Genomic DNA, 21909 nt, shown 5'->3' on the forward strand with positions numbered 1-21909 from the left:
CCAAATGTTGAGCAGGTTTACAACATTAGGAAATTGCTGCGGTGCTTCAGTGCAAACATAGTGTCATAAAATTACGCTAAAAAAGACATTAAAATAAAAATAAGAATAAGAATTAAAAGTGCTAAGTAGATAGATATATACATGATATATACATGAGTGCAGGTGGTGAGTGCAGGTGGTGATCAGTGCCAAACATGGAATGATGCAGTGACACAGCGTAGGGTCATGTGTTAGTGGCGGGGACCGTCATATGGTTATTGTTCATGTGTCCAACAGCAGAGGGGAAGAAACTGTTCTTATGGCGAGAGGTTCTGGTGCGAATGGACCGGAGCCTCCTGCCTGAGGGGAGCAGGTCAAACAGACTGTGTCCAGGGTGTGAAGGGTCAGCTGAGATCCGAGCTGCACGCCGCAGTGTCCTGGAGGTGTACAGGTCCTGCAGAGATGGGAGTCTGCAGCCAATCACCTTCTCAGCAGAGCGCACAACACGCTGCAGTCTCTGTTTGTCCCTGATAGTGGCTCCAACATACCACACGGTGATGGAGGAGGTGAGGATGGACTCGATGATTGCAGTGTAGAATTGCATCATCGTCCGTGTTGGCAGGTTGAATTTCTTCAGCTGCCTCAGGAAGTACATCCTCTGCTGGGCTTTCTTGATGACGGAGGTGATGGTGGGCTCCCACTTCAGGTCCTGGGTGATGGTGGTACCCAGGAAGGGGAATGAGTCCACAGAGGTGATGGGGGTGTCAGTCAGGATGATGGGGGGGAGTGGGGCTGTGTGCTTCCTGAAGTCCACAATAATCTCCACTGTCTTCTGGGCATTCAGCACCAGGTTGTTGTGGCTGCACCAGGACACCAGACGTTCAACCTCCCTCCTGTAGGCAGACTCATCCCCGTCAGAGATGAGCCCAATGACGGTGGTGTCGTCTGCGAACTTGATTAGCTTGACAGACTGGTGGGTGGAGGTGCAGCAGTTGGTGTACAGGGAGAAGAGCAGAGGAGAAAGAACACAGCCCTGAGGGGAGCCGGTGCTGATGGTCCGGGAGTCCGAGACATTCTTTCCCAGTCTCACATGCTGCTTCCTGTCCGTCAGGAAGTCAGTGATCCACCGGCAGATGGGATCAGGCACATTCATCTGGGAAAGCTTGCCTCGGAGATGGTCTGGAAGGATGGTGTTGAAGGCAGAGCTAAAGTCCGCAAACAGGATCCTGGCGTAGGTTCCTGGGGAGTCCAGATGCTGCAGGATGAAGTGTAGGGCCATGTTGATGGCGTCATCTACAGACCTGTTGGCTCTGTATGCAAACTGCAGGGGATCCAGGAGGGGGGCCGTGAGGGTCCTGAGATGGGAGAGAACTAGGCGCTCAAATGACTTCATGACCACAGATGTCAGAGCCACGGGTCTGTAGTCATTTAGTCCAGTGATCCTAGGTTTCTTGGGGACAGGGATTATGGTAGAGGACTTGAAGCAGGCAGGCACATGACATGCCTGCAGTGAGGAGTTGAAAATGCCAGAAAACACTGGGGCCAGCTCGTTTGCACAGTGTCTGAGGGTGGCAGGAGACACACCGTCTGGGCCGGGAGCTTTCCGAGCATTCAGACTCTTATAAATGAATCTCCAACAAAAGCTTCTTAAAACACAGAGTGTTTATATCCGATACTGTTTTACCTTCATCTGTACAACGTTTCTGTCAGAGTCATTAATCACTGACATTCTCCCACCTGACTTCCTCAGAATCATCTAACTTTTTCTACAATCCATGCATTTCTTTAAATCATTTAATTAATCCTCTGATCTTCAGCAGCTCTGTGTAAGAGAAAGAAAGGTCCGTGTGTGTGTGTGTGTGTGTGTGTGAACATCCTGGTCAAACTGGTTAAGTAGTGTATGTTTGTCATTGGTACAGATTGACCCTGTAAATCAATGACATGACCTGTGGTGTGTACTGTAAAGTACATTTATTACCACTGACAACAAACCTGACCTTTCTCTCCTTGTTGTTCTGTGTTCATGAAAGGTCTGACTGTGAAGAGATTTCACATCGAAGCTTCTTATTAGAGCTAGCTGTGAACATAGCTGTGGTCAGCTCAGCCTGCCTCATCAATTCAAACAGTTTGAAACATCAAATTCAACTGAAAAGCATCTGTATTCTTCTCTTTTTTTTATTTATATTTTAATAACTTTGTGGATTTAGTGTTCCGTACAAAGTAACACTCATCAGTAACTAACTGCATTTAATCTAGTGAAATTCACTAAAGTTCAACTGTTTTTTTTTACTATTTTTTTCCACGTTAATTTATATAGTGGCGTGTTGGGGAAGCAGCTAGTTCTCTCCCATCATGCCCTGGGACATGTGCTGCTGTTTAGATGTTCTTGTTTGATTGTTTATGGTTACATTACTTTTAACTGTTATCTTGAATGTTGTGTTTATATTGCGGTTCAAAGTCACTGACAGTTATTGTTTTATAGAATGAATGCAGTACCATAAGTGAGTTCTGTTATGCTGTTATTGATGCTCGAAGCAGTGTAGCATCAGCAGGTATGCAATAAAAAAAATCTCTCTTCCTGTTTGTGTTGAATCGGCAAGCTCAATCTTTCTGTGGAGCTTCTTTATTAAGATTTCTCTCCATGCTGCAATATTGTGTTAACTATAAAAACTTCAAACTGTGGAAACTAAAAACACGAAGACCTCAAATATGGGGATCTTATGCTTTATAGGATGAAACTAAATGATTAAATGTTGAACCCTAAATAACATCAGCAACTACAGTCAACTTTATGTCAGATTTATAGAGAAAAAACAGATTTCATACCTCCAACCCCTCAGAGTGTAGCGGTTGCTTCTTTCCCTGTTTATTCCACTAAGTCGCTGACAGAGACAGAAATACGACTTCAAAGACAACAGGACGCATGATGAAAAAACAAAAGATTAATGGGGAGGAAGTCTGACTGAGAGGAACAATTAAATATTCACTTCCTTTGTCTGGCCTGGTGGTGAGTGAATAGAAGAAAAGAAACTGTCTGTGGTCATCAAACTATCGATAAACAGGGAAGCAGGAACAGTGTTGGATTTTAACACTTGTACTGACGGCTGTGAGATGCTGTGACGCTGCAGGTTCAGCAGCACCCTCTGGTGGACGATCGACGCTGCGTGTGACCATAGAGACAAATTAAAAATGGTAATACATGAACATTTGTCCAGCAGTTTTCATAATTCCAGTGACTTTAGAAATAATCTTTTATTTATTTCTTTTTTTCCTGACCAATCTGTGGTGACCACCATTGTTGCAAGTGTAATTGTTGTTTTCCATCCATCCATTCTCTACAGTTACCCTTATCACAGTCGCTGAGTGATAGCTTTCCTTTTCAAACCACTAGGTTTATATCTGGGACTCTCCACCATTTGACCTTAGAACTGAAGAAGCTTCTCAGATGAGAGGTGAAACGTCTTCAAGTAACTTAAAGAAGTCCAGACGCTTATCTTTAGAAGTTCTTTAGACTTTGAGTACTCATTGTGTTTCTGTCATCAGTCAATCAGCCTATTTCTGTTGCTTTTTTAGGATTATTTAGATTATTGTTTTTGTATCATTGTTATGATTGGATAGATATTAGAGTTTTCAATTTAATTTACCACAGATAAAAACATCCATAACAACTTTATATCTAACTCTATCTAAGAAACGATAACAATAAGACAACACAGTCATCATGAGGGTAAACTGGAACATTGCTCTCAATAATTAAACCATCAGTGGCAATCCAACCACCAAAAAGCCAACTGAGGGAATTTGAAGTAATTTCCAACTCTGGTTCACCATGGCCAGTACTTTTAACACTTTATTTATTATCTATATCTTAAAAGCAGCAACAAAAACAGAGTGAAAAAAACACATGACATGACCATCAGAACCAACAACCACACAGTTGTAAAACTGTGTAGCTTCCTCTACTAACCTACATCTCTGCCCCTAATGCCACATATCCCCACACAAGGGATGTACAAGTAAAATAATTATAGGAGGAACACCCTCCCCCCCTCCCCCCAAGGAATATCTGATTTGTGACCGCGAATTGCAAAGTGTTCCAAAACACTGGAGTCACAAACACTGTCTTCCACATATCTTTTCAAATCAGCTGTTATTCATCAGGAGAGATGGGCAGTACGCAGCCACTGTAAAGTGAAATTCACAGACAAAGATTCTTCCACTGACGTGACCTCTGCGACACACCTGCACCAGGGCAAACCTCCGCCTGCCCCACTCCTGCTAAACATGTGACAATAGAGCAACAGGACCACCGAGTCTTTGATTTTATTTATTTTCTGCTGTGTTTTACTTGCATCTATTTGAAAGAGTGAGTGTAAACTAAAAATAAAATAAAATATTTTATGTGCTGGAATGTGCAAAAAATAAGTTTAAATGTTCTTCCAGTCAGAGAATGTTGCATATAATTTAATTGTTGCTTGATGCATAAAGTTAAAACATTAAAACTAATAAAAATAGTTTTAAATAGATAATTTTTTATTTGATTACATTTTGTATGATGGATTATGCAGAAACAGTAGAATTGGGCTGAAAGATCTATCGCTTTATCACCTATTCAGGTTGTAAATTGTGTTTTAAAAAGTAACTAAGTAACTAAATACTTTTGAAAATAAGTAATCAGTAAAGTAATAGGATTACTTTTGGGGGGAAGTAATCAGTAATTAGTTACTGATTACTTCTGATTTTTTATGTCAATGGAAAATTGTACATATTGGTCAGTATAATCTTTTAGTGATATAAGTTCGCATATGGTAGAATACTGCATGTAGTTATTTGTATTAGGAAATATTTAACCATGTATGCTTAGAGGCGTATAATCAATTGTGTAGTGACAGGATGTGTGATCTCTAGCAGGCTGCAAAAAGGCTTGGTGTGCACTCCAGGAATGCACCCCCACATCCTGTCAGCATGGGAAAGAGCTCGTACCTTGTTTTATTGTTTCATTGTTTTAACGTAGCCATGTCTGTCTTGCTTTAAGTGCCTTTTGTTTAAGATGAACTGCTGGACTTCCTCACTGTGCTATCTAGGGTGAACCATCTAGGGTGAGGGGGAGACTACTCTCTTCCTGACCAAGGATGTTCCTTTTGTGCTTTCATGTTATATGACCCTTTGATCAGCAGGACCCCACACACACACACACACACACACACACACACACACACACACACACACACACACATACACACACCCATTGAACCATATAAATAAAGACCGGGGCAGTCTCTGAGTGCAAGTCTCAGTTCTGGAGGCTGCCCTTGCTAGCAAGAATTCTCTGTGTTTCTCTTCTCTGAGTCTTTACTGAAGAAGTGTTTAGAGTATATTTCTTAACATTATTTACTTCCATCGAAACATCAGAGCAAGCATTAACCACTGAGTTAAAGATTTTAAACAGAACTCGAGGATTGTGACTATTAGTTGCAATGATGTTCGACAAAAAGTAAGTTTTTGCCATTTTGGCAGCCTTCTGAAATTGAGACTGGCTCATATGCAGAATGTCAAAGGACACCTGAAGTTGATCTTTTTTCCATCTCCTCTCAGCTCGACGACATTCACGTCTAAGAGCGAGGGTGGATTCATTTAGCCAGAGTTGGCGAGAGGTTTTACAGCATTTAGTCTTTACTGGAGCCACAGTGTCCAAAACAGAAGAGCATGTAGAAATAAAAGAGTTGACTACGCCATCAACTGAGAGAGGTGCATTACTGATGTCATCGTAACAGACAGAGTTAGCAAAGGCCGCAGAGAAATGGGCAACAACCTCAGAATTAATCAGACGCGATAGGTTCAGTGGACCCTCAGAGTTCAGTTGCATATTGCATAACTGAACATCAGTTATCACAGACACATCCCTTGTGAAGTTGATGTTGCTTCCTGCTTTTATGACCCTTTTGGTGAGCAGGAGTTCACACACACACACACACAAGTTCTTGCACATGCATACAGGTGCTTACACACACACACCCATAGTGCCTTGTCTTTGTAACCAAGAGGGGTCTTACGAGGGGAGGTGCTTTTGCTGTGATGTGTATTGTAACAGTTTGTCAATAAAAAGGCTACGAGGACAGCTGCCCTTTGAAGGATTTGGGTTTGGAGTCAGGTGAGGAGCGTGAGCTCCAAGAGCTGGTTCTGACCCAAAACCTCCCTCGTTAGCGAGTTGGTTGTTCTGTTATGTCTTGTGTTCTTCATGATGAATAAGTCTCTAAACTAGCGGGTTATGTGGAAACACAGACCCAACATTAATTAAGGGCCTGGGAAAAGATAGTGGGAGTCTTCTTTGTTCAGCAACAGCCCAGGTTGGACAAAGAGCTGTTGAGTTTGTACGACGTTATAAAAGGGGTGCTGTGACATCCCAAGGTTAGAATGCTCATTACTGCGAACCTGGGGTGTTTTGATGTGTGTGTCCGTTCTCCTGCATGCAGTAATAAATAAGTTGACCACAACTTGTTGCAGACTTTATTACAGAAAATTTCCATGACAGATATACATCTCTCCATTAGTCAGTAGACTGGTTTTAAATCAGCTCTAAAGAATTTTACTTTCAATCGTGTTGATCCAGGATAACAACACTACCACCATGAGTTCCAACTGGAAAATTAGAACTGTGCAGAGACTGATGACTAACTGGATCATTATTATTCAAATTTTATATCCTATTACCTTCATCCTAAAAGGTGTTTTATGCATGTTGTTGTTGCTTTTTCATTTATTTGATTCAGTGTCTAAAATGTAACTGTCAGAAAACATGAGATGCCAGTGTTGTCTCAGACTGTAACATTACAACCAAAGCTGTGTAGACACAATGATGACCAACTGGAACACAGTGGCTGTATCCCAATTCAGGGTCTGCAGCCTTAAAGTATGCATTTCAAGGCCCATTACGTCACAGCGGCACGCCGAAGGCTGTCCCAATTCGAAGGCTGCTTGAAATGCGGCCTTGAAATGCGTCCTTCATTTCCCTGAATTTTAAGGAGGTGGCGGTGTAGACTTCGTGGCCCAACATATCCCAGAATGCATAGCGCGGCGGTGGGTGTGGATAATTTTGCCGAAAAAACGGCGGATGAGTGGCGGCCGAAGAGTAAACTTTAAGTAAGTACTGAATATCATGTCACTTATTAATGTGCAAATGTTTAATAACGAAAAACATTAAAACATTACTGTTGGCCACATGTCGGCAAAGTTATGTGACATTAGTGACGTTTGTACTAACTTGGTTTTAAAGCCTTTACTTTAAAACATACGCCGTTCAATAGCTGAGCTTAATCCTACAGAGAATGATCAAAGCTCATGTAGAAACAAACAAACAAATGAACAAAAGATTTTCTCCTTCATTTCTGTCAAACAAAGCTGTATGACACGTTTCCAGCTGTTAGTATCATGGTTGCTAGGCAACCTGGGCAGCGCAACAAAGGCTAGACCGTCCCATTACACAAGCCTCGCACTTCCGGCCTTAGCGGTCTTTGAGTACGCGGCCCTTGAGGATCGTTGAGGCTGCGTACTTTAAGGCTGCAGACCCTGAATTGGGATACAGCCTATGATTCACATCTTAGATTAAATCCATCCTCTCCCATGATTTATCTATGGCCACTAGTTTACTTCATATATTAACATGGATACAAGCAAATAATCAGTGTTTCCATAGTTTATTTAAAAAAATAATAATAAAAGTTTTTTGTTGCGTTATAATGAATTTAGAAATCATAAATCTTCTAGTTTCTGCTGATGCCAATGAATTGCACTCTTACCACAAACAAAGCAGTTTTTTGTAAGAGTTGGATGCATTTCATTAATTATTTTGCTGCAAAATGCAAAACAATAACAAATGTTTTATCATTTTGTCGATCTCCTCTGGTCTGAGGTGGTGGGAGGACCAGTTAGAGACCAGCAGCTGGACGTCAGTGGTTGGACTGGTGGACTACTTCAGTGAAGAGTAGACGACGTCTGGCTCTGGTTTAAAGTCTGAACACAAACACACACAGTTCAAACAACAGGAAACATGATTACAAGCTTTGCAGTTCAATAAAGACCTCCAACCTCTCTGCATCACACACAGTCCCAGTTCAGACTTTACTGGGAACCAGTTCAGATACAAATCACACTTTAGGTGCCTGTTTGGTTCACAGAACTGAGCCTGGAGCCCACAGAGCTGCAACAATTTGTTAAGAAAGTGCATTAAGTCACATTTTAAAAGATGAATGATTTGCTGCTTCCAGCTTCGCTCTCATATTTAAGCAAAGTTTCCGTCTTATTATTAGAGAATTTTATTTTTTTGTGAAAATGACGCCACATATTATGACTTTGTATCGACGGCTTCCCATCACGATGCACAAAGAGGGTGAGAGTATGACCTCAGACCTCTACAGCTGTGCTGAGCACCCTGCTCCATACTTTCTTCCCATCCCAGCAACACATTCATCAGATTTGCAGTTGACTCACGGTGATGGTTGTCATTTCTGGGGACAATGAGTCTACCCAGCGACTGTCTCAGTGGTTTAAAGACAACTACTTGGTCCCGCAAGCAGACGTTGCACTATCAGCGAGGGGGAGATAAAATATTTAAAGGACAGAAATCAGTAGTGAATAAATAATGTATAAAGTACATTTCTGGGTACTTAGTTGCTCAGTTGTCTTTTTTGAAATGGACACAGAGGACCAGCATGTCTGTTACATATTTTGCCTTAATACTGGGCTGAAGAGCAGCTGTACCTGGGCCTCCTTGTTCTGATGGTTGTTTGTCCATAACCGACGTCTTCAGTTCTCACTGCTGAGTAGACCACAGCTGAATAAATGTCTGCAGAGTAAACTATTGAAATCACTGCAGGTACAACAGTTCATATGTTATTACACAGGAGCTAAAGAAGGCTAAAACATTTTTATAATTTGTAATCTTGCATCAAAAAGACAAAAAATAATGATTTTTAGCTCATGAAGACCAGAAAATTTGTCCTGCACTGAGCCTCTGTGAGATCTCAGTGGATCTTAGTTCTTATTAGTTTGCACAAAAATGCATTACTTTAAAATAACAACAACTTTAATGATGTTCTGTGTTTTTGAGTTTTTTTCTCGTCTTAACACCTCTGCTGAGAAACACTGAGTGACCACAAAGAACTGGAGGCTGTTTCTGAGAAAGATGCAGGTGGACGACCACAGAGCTGACACGTTTTCCACTGCAGACTGACACTCTTCACCACAGAGCACAAAGCAAACATGTTCTCACAACATGAACACTATTGTAAGACTAACCAGGAACACCTCGGTGAGAACATCCACAGAGACAATAAACTATAAACAAATGTGTAACTCAGACAGCAAACACATGTGTGTCCAGTCAGAGCTGCTTTGGACACCTACAGCTCACTTACAACACTGATAATGTTTTGTGGGCCAGAAAGTCACAACACACATGAGTCTGAGCCGACACCATCAGTTAAAGTCAAACTGGGCCTAAAGGAAAACTGCAGTTGTGTCACATTTGAACCAAATATACATTTCATATATGAAGCAATCATAACTGTTGCATATGTAAGTGATACTTCTGCGACATAGAGGTGAAATATGTCACATGTTCATCAGCAGATTAAACAAACCAACTCTCCCACTTGGTTTATATGATGAACACAGTAATGCAACATGAACAGTAACTACACTGACCTTTAGATTCACTATGACACTATGACAACAGTGAGATGACACTTATGAAGAGCCAGAGTCACATGTTTCCTGTTTCAGCTGTTGACTGGCTGTTTGGGAGCAGAGTTGTGGGAATCATCATGTTTTTGCTTACTAGGTGCATTTTACAAACAGACCTTTGACCTCACATTCAGTGGTGATGACGCCCACCAAAAAGAGAAAGCAACACTACCTCTTCTTGGTTTGATTGGCTGTTGTGGATGATTTGATATTTTGATGGTACTGTGTATGATCTCATCTTCTCCATCTTCTTCTTGGAAAACATAGAAAACGGAGAATAACATATATTAAATATCTAAACAGAGATTATATTTAAGAACGTTGTTACTGATCTTAATGAATGTGAACTTTATTCTACTAAACAAACTCAGACATGAAAGATCAGGAAGTCTGGGTCTCACCTTCAGGTTTCCTGTGAACACATCGTCTCACCAACAGAACCAGTAACACCAGTAGAACCACAACACAGACTGATCCAACACATGATAACACAGAGAGATCAGGAGGAAGAGTGATGTGGGTGGAACCAGGAGGAGGTGTGGATGTAGGTGGAGGTGTGGTGGTGTGTTCCCCTAAAATAAAGCAAACACAGTCATTAAGTTGTCGTCACATTGTGAATGTTGAAAGCTGCAGAAACACAGACAGGTGAGTGTGTCACCTGTGACAGTGATCCAGCTGGATGGAGACTCTCCATGACCGCTGATGTCACACTTGTAGAGGCCTTCATCAGACCTGGAAACATGCTGGATGGTCATGTGACCTGTAGGCTGCTTCCTGATGAGGGAGCCATCTTTATAGAAAGCAGCTGGGAGGTTGGAGGGAGTGGTCTTTGTTTTACAGAGCAGAGTGACGTCATCTCCCTCCATCACAGGGAGGACAGGACTCTGCAGGATCACTGATCCACCTCAACACAGAGACAAACTACAGCATTTCATCCATTTACACACAGCTTCATCAACACTAACTCCACACACTCAGCTTACCAGTGACTGTCAGGTTAACCATGTTACTGATGGGACCCTCTCTGGACTCACACCAGTAAACTCCACTGTCATGAGGTGCTGTTATACTGATATTACAGGAAGAACCAGCTATTCTCCCCCACCCATCTGTTCCACACTGACTCCTCTGTTGTTTGCTTGTTTTTCTCCTCAGAGTCCATCCAGCAGAGCTGTCGTCCTCCTCACAGCTCAGAGACACAAAGTCTCCTTTAAAGATCTGAGAGCTGCTGGGACTCACAGTCAGACGAGCTGTGAGGGTTAAAAAAAAAAAAAAGATATGTTAGACATGACACAAGTACGAAAAGTGAGCTGTGCTTTATCATTTATCTCATCAGTTTTAATGAGCTCCATTGTGAAACATGAACCCAATCAGGTCATATCAGTGAGCATTTCTCAGGTTTAAACTGTGACAGAAGAAGGTTACTGACCTTGGTTTGTTGTGCAGCTCAGCAGTGAGATCAGGACTAAAGAGAAATGACACTCAGGTTGATTTGAGGTGAACATAAAGAACAACTCCACACAAACAGCTGACAAACCACTGCAACCAATCTTGCCCTCCGTTCTATTAAAAAAGACTTAATATTTTCACACAATAAATCAATTTTCTAATTGAGAGACAAGTGCAAAGCTGGCAACTATAACTCTTCCAAAAAAATAAAATGTTATACAAAATATATTAAAAAATCAACATCATGAAAAATAAATATATTTTATGTGCAAGTCATTTCAATATACATTGTTTTAATTGTACATTTCTTACGAGAAACTACTGATATATCCTGACTGAACCATGATCGTGAGAGACAAACCACTGCACTAATTTTTGTGTGGAATTTTTTACTAATGGAGTTAATAATGAGATTAAAAAAACAGTGTTTATTGAAATCTTTTGGTTAACTAAACATGTCTCGTTTCAAACAGACCAATGAACATCATCATTGTACCTGAGATATGAACATAATGGGTGGTTTATTATATGTATGTGCACTGTTTATACTGTGACTATAGACACTCTGTTACATTTAATAACCCAGTAAAGTCATGTGTCCACTGTGCAGCTGTGTTGATATAATGAGTGAATGATTTGATCTTTTCACTGCCTGCTGTGTTTCCTCGACTCCTGAGCAAAGATAAAGAGTCAGTTCAGACCTGCAGTTGGTCCTCGTGGTGTTTTGAACTTGAATTCAGCCTGATTTGTTTTTCATGTCTTCTCCTCCATCATCAGTTATCAGGAGAGCAGACAGTCAAAGTACAAGAATTCAAACAAACACAGAGATTCTACTTACAGAGCAGACACAGCACAGATGTTTCCTTCATCGTCCTTCTCACTCATTTGAGCTTTTTTTCATTTCTGTCACTGACACCAAGTAAAGCCCGCCCTCTTCCTCTGAGCACCAGCTTTCTATTGGTTCAAAGATAGAGGTGGGAAACTCACTTTTTTCTTTTTTTAACAATTACGTTATAAAATAATTTAAACATATATGTAAGGGTACATTGTAACAATGCACTTTTATTTCAGAAACAAAAAAAATAAATCACAATTCTGTTCTTTTAAACTTATGTACAAGGACTTAAACATGGACATGTAAAAAAGTAGTAACATAATCTAAATTTCACCAGTGAGATTACAATCCATGTGTATGATGCCCACAAACATCCTAGACATTAGTTCATTGAATAAATTCAAATGTCCTCTGCTCTCAGTGATCTGTAGTTTGATTGATGAACAAATCCATGTCCATGTAGTTATGTCCCCCTCAGTGAGAGAGGCAGATATGAGCTGAAACACAGGAATCAAACCAGGGACGCTGCTGTTATGGAGCTGAACTGGAACCATTCAGACACTGAGGCCCTCTGAACACATTTTAATTACAGCTGTGCAGAGACACACTGATGACTGACTGGAACACTATGATTCACATTTACATTCACACCATCCTCACACATGGTTTATATTTGGCCACTAGAGGGAGATGTTGGACTTTAAACACTAACATGGATACAAGCAGATCATCAGTGATGCTTTCACAGCTTATTAGAGAATTACAACATGCTAGCGCTAAGCTAGCCAAGAACCCAGAGTGACATTAAAGCTGAGTGTGTACCCCAGCCCAGCAGCCAGACCCTGAACTTCAACAGGTAACAGAAGCAGTGATGAGCAGTCAGGCTGTAACCTGACTTTATATGTTTCTGTTTCAAGTTCTGCATTAATGTTTCACTTCTGAGTAATGACCAACTCTAGTAAATGGTTCTTATATAGTGTTTTCTACTTGAGCATTCAGACTGCTTTATACAACTTGTGTCATCAACATACATTTAGGTGCTTTTTTCTGCAGTGGTTTTTATTTAAGGGTGGAACTGAACTTGGGGTTGGTATCTTGCCCGAGGATACAGGCACACAGACTGGAGCAGGCAGGGATCAAACCACCAACCTTGTGATTAGTAGATGGTAAATGGCCTGCATTTGTATAGCGCTTTTCTAGTCCCTAAGGACCCCAAAGCGCTTCAAACTACATCCAGTCATTCACCCATTCATCACACACATTCACACATTCACACACTGGCGATGGCAAGCTGACCTGCTCTGCCACCTGAGCTACAGCCACCCAAGCCACCAAGATGACCTGTTCTAGTAGATGATCGGGGCGGGGGGCTGGGAGGAAAAGTTGGCTGTCTGGTCGTGGTCTGGGATGCTTGGCCTCTCTGCTGCTGCAGGACCAGGGGTGGTCTGCTTGACTCCACCCCAGGGAAAAAATGTAACATCTTCTGGGTCTAGGGGCGGATTGCTCCTCTGGGAACGAAGGTACCTGGACCTGGGCTATAGAGGATATTTGGGGAGTGTGAGTGTGTGCACAGTGTCCATTTCTGTTTGTTTCCACATTGCGTGAGTGCCGAGTATTTGTATATGTGTGCATGAGGGTGGGAATGCATGTTTGTATCTGTGTGTGCCTGTTTGTCTATGTGTCAGGTCGGGTCTTAGACTCCACCTGTCTGGGAACATCTCAGGGCCCACCGTGTGTGGGGGCCTGTGTCCCCCGACCACACTCCCTGCTGGTGGCTTGTGCCCTCCATCGTTGGTGCATTGGTGGTTCTTGGTGTCCGGGGGATGGGCGTACAGGTATGTACCTGTGAGTGAGGGTTTTGTGTTTTCCATAAATTTTCTTTTATCTCTTTTTAATCCTTTTTAATTTTTAAAATTATTTTTAAGCAGCTAAAAGTCTCAACTTCAAGCCAACTAACACTCATAAGGGCAGGGATGGTCTGATGAACCTGAGGCAGTGGGATGGACTTTCAATGTTGTCTTTTCACAAGGTCAAAGGTCAAACCTAACACTGAAAATCCTCTTTCACTGTTTGACTTGTTTTTTGTTTCCCCAGTTAAAAGATTTATGTTGTTTTTAAAAAACAGAGTCAATCATAGAGTAAAGCATTAGGAGAGGAACATTACTTGAATTTATTCACAGAAACGTCAAAGCAAATTTTGACTCAGTCAGCAATCCTCCATCTTAATTTCTTTATACAGTACAACTTAGGTGAAGTTGAAATGCAGACTTTCAGCTTTAATTCACTTGGCTTAGCAGAAAGATTGCATAAAAATGTGAGGAAATCAAGCACTTTTGAACACAATCCTTTGATTTTAGGATCTCAAAAGTAATTGGACGAATTAAATAACTTAAAATAAAATGTTAATTTCTAATACTTAGTTGAAAATCCTTTGCTGACAATGAAGTCTTGAATTCCTGGATGACACCAGATGCTGTGTTTCCTCCCTTTTAATGCTTTCCCAAACCTTTACTGTACAATTTCAGTTGCTGTTTGTTTGTGTGACTTTCTGTCTGAAATGTAGTCTTCAACAAGTGAAACGCTCAGTTGGGTTAAGGTGACTGACTTGAACATTCAAGAATATTCCACTTCTTTGCTTTAATAAACTCCTGGGTTGCTTTGACTGTATTATCCATCTGTATTATGAAACACCGCCCAATCGAAGTGACTGGATTTAGAAGGATTTGAGCAGACAGCATGTCTCTGAACACCTCAGAATTCATACAGCTGCTTCTGTCCTGTGTCACATCAGTAAACACTAGAGTCCCAGTGCCACTGACAGCCATGTACGCCCAACCCTCAGCCTCAGCCGTGTCTTACAGTTGATGTGGTTTGCTTTGGATCATTAACTGTTTCACACCTTCCCCATACTTTTTCTTACCATCATAGAGGTTGACCTTGGTTTCATCTGTTCAAAGAATGTCTTTCCAGAACTTTGCTTTTTTCATGTTTTTTTTTCTGTTTTTTTTTTTTTTTAGCAAAGTCCAATTTAGCCATTCTGTTCTTGAGGCTTGTGAGTGGTTTCACCACTTTCACTTTCAGTGAAGCCTTTTTATTTACTTCCATGCAGTCTTCACTTTATGGTAGATTTGGATATCAACACACCTACCTCCTCACCTTTCCTTCTCAGTATGATAGATTTTGCAACGCCTAATATTTTAGCAATTTATCAGATGTTTTTTTTCGGTGTTCGAATCTTAAGGATGGCTTGTTTCAGGTTCATTGAGAACAAAAAACCTAAAGGATTATTTGAATGTTATTCTTGGTAACGTTTGCTCTTCCTGAGAAATCAGTGGTTTTATTTTTATTTTATTTTTCTTTATTGTCTGATTCCAGCTCAGACAAAATCTGCATCCGCAGGTTCAACAGCTCAGAAAAAGCAACATAGACATTCAATGAAGACTAAAATATTTAGTAACGATGTTTGCAAAGCTTTATTAACAATAAACAAGCAAACACACATAAAAAATAAATAAACAATATGTAAATGACGTTTGACATATTCAAAGAAACAAACAGAATGAAAGGTTTAAACTTTAGTAATAAGAGAGGCAACATCTGACTCTGCAGCTACTTAGAAAATATTTCTTTCTCTGGTTTGATTTCATAATGACTTAATTACAGGTAGCAAATTGATCCCGGACATTATACAACTAATGATCCATCGTCTATAATCCACAGAGCTTCACAGTGTTTGTGTTCTGTGCCTGTAATTACTCTGTAACAGCTGATCTCTATATGAAAATTTGTTTGATTGTCACAAAAAATCTTCACTCATTTTCAGTCCAATTCTTCTTACTTGAACAATTTCAAAGATATTTTTTTCTGTGTTTGCAAAGACACTTAACAGTGACCTATGAATCATTTAAGCAGCTCCACGGCTGAACCAGTGTGTGTCTAAACACAACAGACAACTTGGGCACTTTGTTATTAGTACCAGTCACAAAAACACACAATTTATTTCCAGAAACAGCACAGTTGCATAGATATAAAGTAATATATTTGCACTAGACAATTGAATCCCCAAAAACTTGGTATATCTTGGCATCATGTGAAGTGCGTCCTTAAAATTACTGTGGAAACTGAACAAGAGGAGGACAAAAGAAGATGCAGCAGGCCAGTTTCTGAAAGTCATGTCCTTAAGAACTAGAAACAAAATGGTAAATGGTCTGTATTTGTATAGCGCTTTTCTAGTCCCTAAGGACCCCAAAAGCACTTTACACATCCAGTCATCCACCCATTCACACACACTGGTGATGACAAGCTACATTGTAGCCACAGCCACCCTGGGGCGCACTGACAGAGGCGAGGCTGCCGGACACTGGCGCCACCGGGCCCTCTGACCACCACCAGTAGGCAACAGGTGAAGTGTCTTGCCCAAGGACACAACGACCAAGACTGTCCGAGCCAGGGCTCGAACCAGCAACCTTCCCATTTAAAGGCGAACTCCCAACTCTTGAGCCACCATCGCCCCAAACCCAGCAAAGACCTGACAGAGGACAAGAGATGCATCTGGACCTTCAGACGATTCATTTACTGCGTGCTGAAGTCTAATCACAATCCACATTTGAAAGTTTTGGTTTAAATATTCATCTCTACACCTCTTGTAAAACAGGATGGAGAGTCTGTCAAGGTTTGAAGCTGCATTTCAGGCAGTAGTTTTGGAGATCTTGTTAAGAATGATGGAATTATGATTCAATAAACACAAGATTATAGATAGATATCATTTTATTTCATACATGCAAATATAATTGAAATAACAAGAGAAACAAAAGAAACTTGTCATGTAAATATGTAAATATCTATGTCTACAGAATATGTGTGCTCGAAAAGGAGTAGGATGAAATTTACACTTTTCCTGTTCCCACCCCCTTATTTCAAATTTCATTGCTTCCATTCCAGGATTCAACATTATTTGATCCATATATGTTTAACTATGTACAAGTCTAACACATACACAAATAAAACCATTTTCAGCACATAAACCAGAACAACAAACTACATTTTACATAAACTAATCACCCTGTCTTTAACACCCGCTTAATCTCTGAGTTTACAGTATATTAGAATTTGATCCACGATTAAGAAAGAATTTGACTGAAGTTAAATTCATTACTCAGCATAACAATGATCCCAAACAAACTGCATTTGCAGTAAATCTAAACCATATCCATCGACCATGTAGTAAAAGCATAACTGGAGAGAAAAACACACAGTGGAAAACTATGACTCATGCATCGGCCTCCCCAGAGCCCAGAGCGCAACAATAATTAAGGAGTGTGGGATCATCTTAGCAGAGAACAAAAGGCAGAAACATCCAAAGAAAAGCTTTGAATATCCTGGAGAACTATTCCTGAAGACTACTGAAATACAGGAAAGCTGCCTGAGCGAGTTCAGGCTGTGCTGAAGAATAAAGGCAGTCATACGAAATACAGACTTTCAGCTTATTAGAACTGTACAAACTCTACATGTGTGCTTGTTTCAGTATATCGCTGCACCTACTTCCACTTTTCATAGCAAAATATAATGAAATAAAACTTGGTTTAGGATGTAAGAGTGTAATCTTACTACTGCTAAAAACTAACAATTATTATTATGTATAGTTTTACAAAAACCTGCTCAAAGGTTGAAATAAATTACATGTAAAATGTTGTAGGCGTAAAATCTTAAACTTAATCTAATTGGCAGCATCTTATCTTATTAACCTAGAGAATAAAATGAATGTTATTCTTGCAGGATGTCATCATGTAGAGTCTAAACCCACAGATTTTAAAGAATATCTGTGTTATTTTTTTAATTGTTGCCAGTCTCAGGCTGAAAGATCAGCAGCTCAATCTCTTTTGTCTTTGGGCGGTTTTACTTTCTCCTAATTATTTGCTTCACTGTTATCTAAAAATATGCTCCATTTAATATGAATGAAACCTGACTCGGTTGTTTTTGTTATGTTTTCTGTAGATCAGAACTCCAAATTTCTTAGCAAAATATAAAACCAGTGGTGGAGATGCTGCGGGGTACTTTTCTACTACTATTACTGCTAAGTATTATTATTATTTACAAATTTACAAAATACCGTAAGCCTAATATATTCTTACACTTACTAAAACAGTGTAGGCTTTAACATTTTAAACAAATAATACACAGCATATTATGCTATTAACCTACTGAATTAAAAAAAAAAAAGCTAGAAGTTCAGTCTCAGTGATATTAAAAAAATATGTCTGTTTTAATAAATCTCTGCCAGTCTCAGGCTGACAGATCAGCAGCTCCTGGTTCTCAACCTGCTTGTATTTCTTTTTTAAATTTGCATATTGGGCAGTTGAACTCCATTCTGCATTTTACTGATGTAGTGTAGTGATGCTTCTCTTACCAAACATCATCATCATCAAAAACACTAAAGACATTTCAAATATGCTGCAATTACTCAGGAGGCTAGTATGGATCCTGACTCTGCTGTTTATGTTTTCTGTAGATCAAAAAACCACCAACAGCAGCAACAAGAAGCACAGCAGAAACTGACAGACCAACTATCAGTCCAACAGGTCCATCCTGTGTGTCTCCTCCTGTCTGACCTGCAGGTGAGAAACAGGTGTGAGGTGTCAGCTGTCAGGTAGGTGATGAGTGAAGAACAGAACAGAATCCATTTCCTCTTCAAACTGCTGTCAGACATTATCTACTGCACTCTGATCACATCACTCAGACCAGCTGCTTTCTACAAAGTCTCATCAACAACATCTTTAGAAACAAACATCAACAACCAGGAAGCAGCTTCACCTCTGATCACACACACACTCAACTCTACTCACTCACCTGGAGGAACAACAACTCTCAGTGTGATGATGCTGAATGCGTTTTCATTTAAAATTGGTTCTTTGATTACATTTGATTGATTCTCTCTACGTTTTTTTTCTGTCTTGACACGACACTCGTATGTTCCATTGTCATTAATCGTCACATTCTTCAGAATCAAAGACACGTCTCCATCCTTCATCTGTCTGTCCTGCAGACCCACCCGGTCCTTAAAAGATGGATGCTGTTCATCTGGATCAAACAGGTTATCTCGGTAAAAAAGCACATATTGTGTCTCCAGGTCAGCTCTGTTCCACTCTACACCTAAGATGATGTTGTTATTTGGAGCTCGACATGGCAGAGTGACGTTCTGTCCAGACTCAGCTGTGACGATTTTTTGGTCTGAAAGAGGAAACGACACAGAGCAGAGAGGTTAAAGGTCAAAGTGCAACTGATCACTACTTTGGCAGCCAGATGGAGTGAGGAGTGTATGCACATATTAAATTATAGTACATCCGTGCACGATATACATAAAAAAAGAATAAAAAAAAATCTTTTGTTGATGCTAAAGTACACACATGATCATTATGACAGTAAATGCTGTTAATATCACACAGTACCACTGCACCCCACCCCTACAGAGATCTGACCTTAATCTATTCCTACTGACACAAAAGTCAGTTACAACCTTCATCACTCTATATTAACAAGATGTCTTCATACAGTCAATTGTGCTGTTATTTTATTTTTATTTACCTATAAAAATTTACTTATTTTTTGCTGCATAGAATTTGAGTAGTGCTTTTTTTGTTAAAGCTCCCAAATCTTATATTATGACAGTATGACAGTCAAAGTTAGTTTAATTTTAAGTCGGAAACTCAGAGGGTTGAAGGGTTGCTGCATCTAGAATAAATGAGTACATTACTGTGGATGACAGTATATAAACACTTATACAGTGAAATAAGTGAAAGTGAACATAATGTGTGAGAGAAAGCAGCCTCTCATTATAAGACACTGTGAGTCTCTGCATGCTGCCTTTATGGAGCTACAGCTGTTTGTATACACTGAACAAAAAGCTTTTTAATACAGGTATTTCTTTACACATATTATCTGTAGAATGCCTTGAAATGTAAACAAGATTCTGACATTTTTTTATTTTATACAACCATTGGGACATTGGGACAGATCTACAGAGAATCAGAATCAGAAAGGGCTTTATTGCCAAATGTTGAGCAGATTTACAACATTAGGAAATTGCTGCGGTGGCATGTGCCACCCTAAAATAATCTAGGCACTAGAGGTGGTAAGAGATCATTTTAAGGTGGCACATGCCACTCCACCTCTGTAGATCGGCCTCTGGCTGTATGCTGACTCCTGAAACTACAACACATTACACTTTTTTGTCTCTGTGCTGGAAACTGCACCGCTGACCAAGCGGGTAAATTCACTTCTTCGAACCTCATGACATTTACACACAAACTGATTCAATATGAAACTACATGTAAACAGACGCTCTGAAACTAAATGTTTGGGAAGTAACATGTAAACCAGACTGATGTTTATTCCTCTTTATCTCAGAGGGAAACGCCGTTTGGTTTATAAACCTCACCTGCAGAGACAAACACGAAGACACCGACAAACAGCAAAGTCGAGCAGAGCGACGCAGACATTTCCGTGTTTTCTGTTTTTGACGATCTAACCCTTAGTTTGTTCTAAAAGTTTGAGTCTGTCGGTATTTTCAGTTAATAACAAAACCAGAGTTTTAAAACTGACTACATGAGATTTAATTTAAGGTTTAAATAAAGATAAAATATTTGTTTTTCAGCTACCCGTTCAAACTCCACACCTTGGTTTTCTCAGAAAAAAATCGCGTTGTAGTGACGTGTGTTTACGCTGCGCTGTAGGACCAAAAGGTGTGATTTTCTTTTTGTAATAAACTTTATTTAGAACAATAGCAATGTCTCAAACAGACACGCGAAATATTGAATCATTCCGAACAGTATATCACACCTCTTTTTCCTTTTCTCCTAATATATATATATATATATATATATACATATATATATATATATATATATATATATATATATATATATATATATATATATATAACTATACCCTCAGTCCAACTCATCCTTGACTCTCACTATCGTTTAATGTCTTCCATACAATGGTCTCACTGTGTGTAGAGCACAAGGCCCCTCTGTAGTGAACATGCATACAACTAAGTGAAAATATGAAATTATTATAACTAATGTGATATGATTACATACGTGATTAATACATCATGGAGAAAAAGAAATCTGCTAATACAGCCCATAACCGTAGCACGTCAGAGCAGTGTGCTCACATCATAGAGCGGCATTTCATCTCCGAGGAAGTGATCCCAGAGAGAAGTAAAGCAAGTGTGTAAGTTCATCTCTGAATTCCCACGTTAAGCTTAACAACCGATATATGGAGCAACTGCCTCTTCTCTCTCTCTCCCTCCCTCTCCTACTGCTAATTCAATCGTGAAACTGCTTAATGATCAGCTGATCGGCTTTTCTGTCGCGAGTCCGTGTCTCTAGTTTGTTTTTGGTCCACTTTGCACCAGAAAGAGGAAACCAGCGGCTGAACAACAGCAGCACGTTTAAGCTTGATAAGCTGTTGTTACAATTTATTTAATATTACTTTCTACACCAGGATCCTTTTCTACGTAGCTGACGGCTGGTAACTGTGCAGGGGCGGATCTAGCAAAGTTTAGCCAGGGGGGCCGATAGGGCATTAACAGGGAAAAGGGGGCACAAAGACATACTTTTCTTTCTTATTCTCATTTAAAATGTCGAGCTTTTAATAAATAATTATCTGAATCTTACACCCAAAGTTTTAATCTGATGTAAGATGTAAAGAAGTCCATTGCTGTATATAGTAACTATTAAGTCTAATATATATACCCTAGTAAGCTATAGTACTTTTTCCTTTGGGAAGATACCATCTGTGCAGTCTGCAATTCTGTTGAAGAAAGATGTTGAATCTATTTAATTATTCTTGAAAAATAATTTATTTCTGTGCATTTTTTTTCCAACCTGCATCAAATTAAA

The 21909-nt window shown here is 39.9% G+C and overlaps 2 protein-coding genes across 2 annotated transcripts; both read right to left on the reverse strand.

Annotated features, from left to right (window-relative positions):
* Positions 1-6477: 6477 nt before the first annotated feature.
* Positions 6478-12111, reverse strand: LOC146713084 (Fc receptor-like protein 5). Its single transcript, XM_085452359.1, has 7 exons — positions 12008-12111; positions 11150-11185; positions 10704-10970; positions 10379-10624; positions 10122-10292; positions 9893-9967; positions 6478-7989 (listed from the first exon to the last, which is right to left on the reverse strand). The coding sequence occupies exons 1-7, from the start codon at positions 12036-12038 to the stop codon at positions 7946-7948; spliced, it is 870 nt and encodes a 289-aa protein (XP_085308485.1). The 5' UTR covers positions 12039-12111; the 3' UTR covers positions 6478-7945.
* Positions 12112-16744: 4633 nt separating this feature from the next.
* LOC146713085 (coxsackievirus and adenovirus receptor-like) lies at positions 16745-20681 on the reverse strand. The gene is made up of 3 exons (XM_085452458.1): positions 20439-20681; positions 18851-19231; positions 16745-18612 (listed from the first exon to the last, which is right to left on the reverse strand). Exons 1-3 carry the CDS (start codon positions 20497-20499, stop codon positions 18473-18475), a joined length of 582 nt encoding a protein of 193 aa, XP_085308584.1. The 5' UTR covers positions 20500-20681; the 3' UTR covers positions 16745-18472.
* Between the last annotated feature and the right edge of the window lie 1228 nt (positions 20682-21909).

The sequence above is a fragment of the Copadichromis virginalis genome, linkage group LG3 (assembly GCF_057382275.1).
Source record: "Copadichromis virginalis isolate Kocher_CV1m ecotype Utaka linkage group LG3, C_Virginalis_male_GT1.1, whole genome shotgun sequence".
Classification (NCBI taxonomy): Eukaryota; Metazoa; Chordata; class Actinopteri; order Cichliformes; family Cichlidae; genus Copadichromis; species Copadichromis virginalis.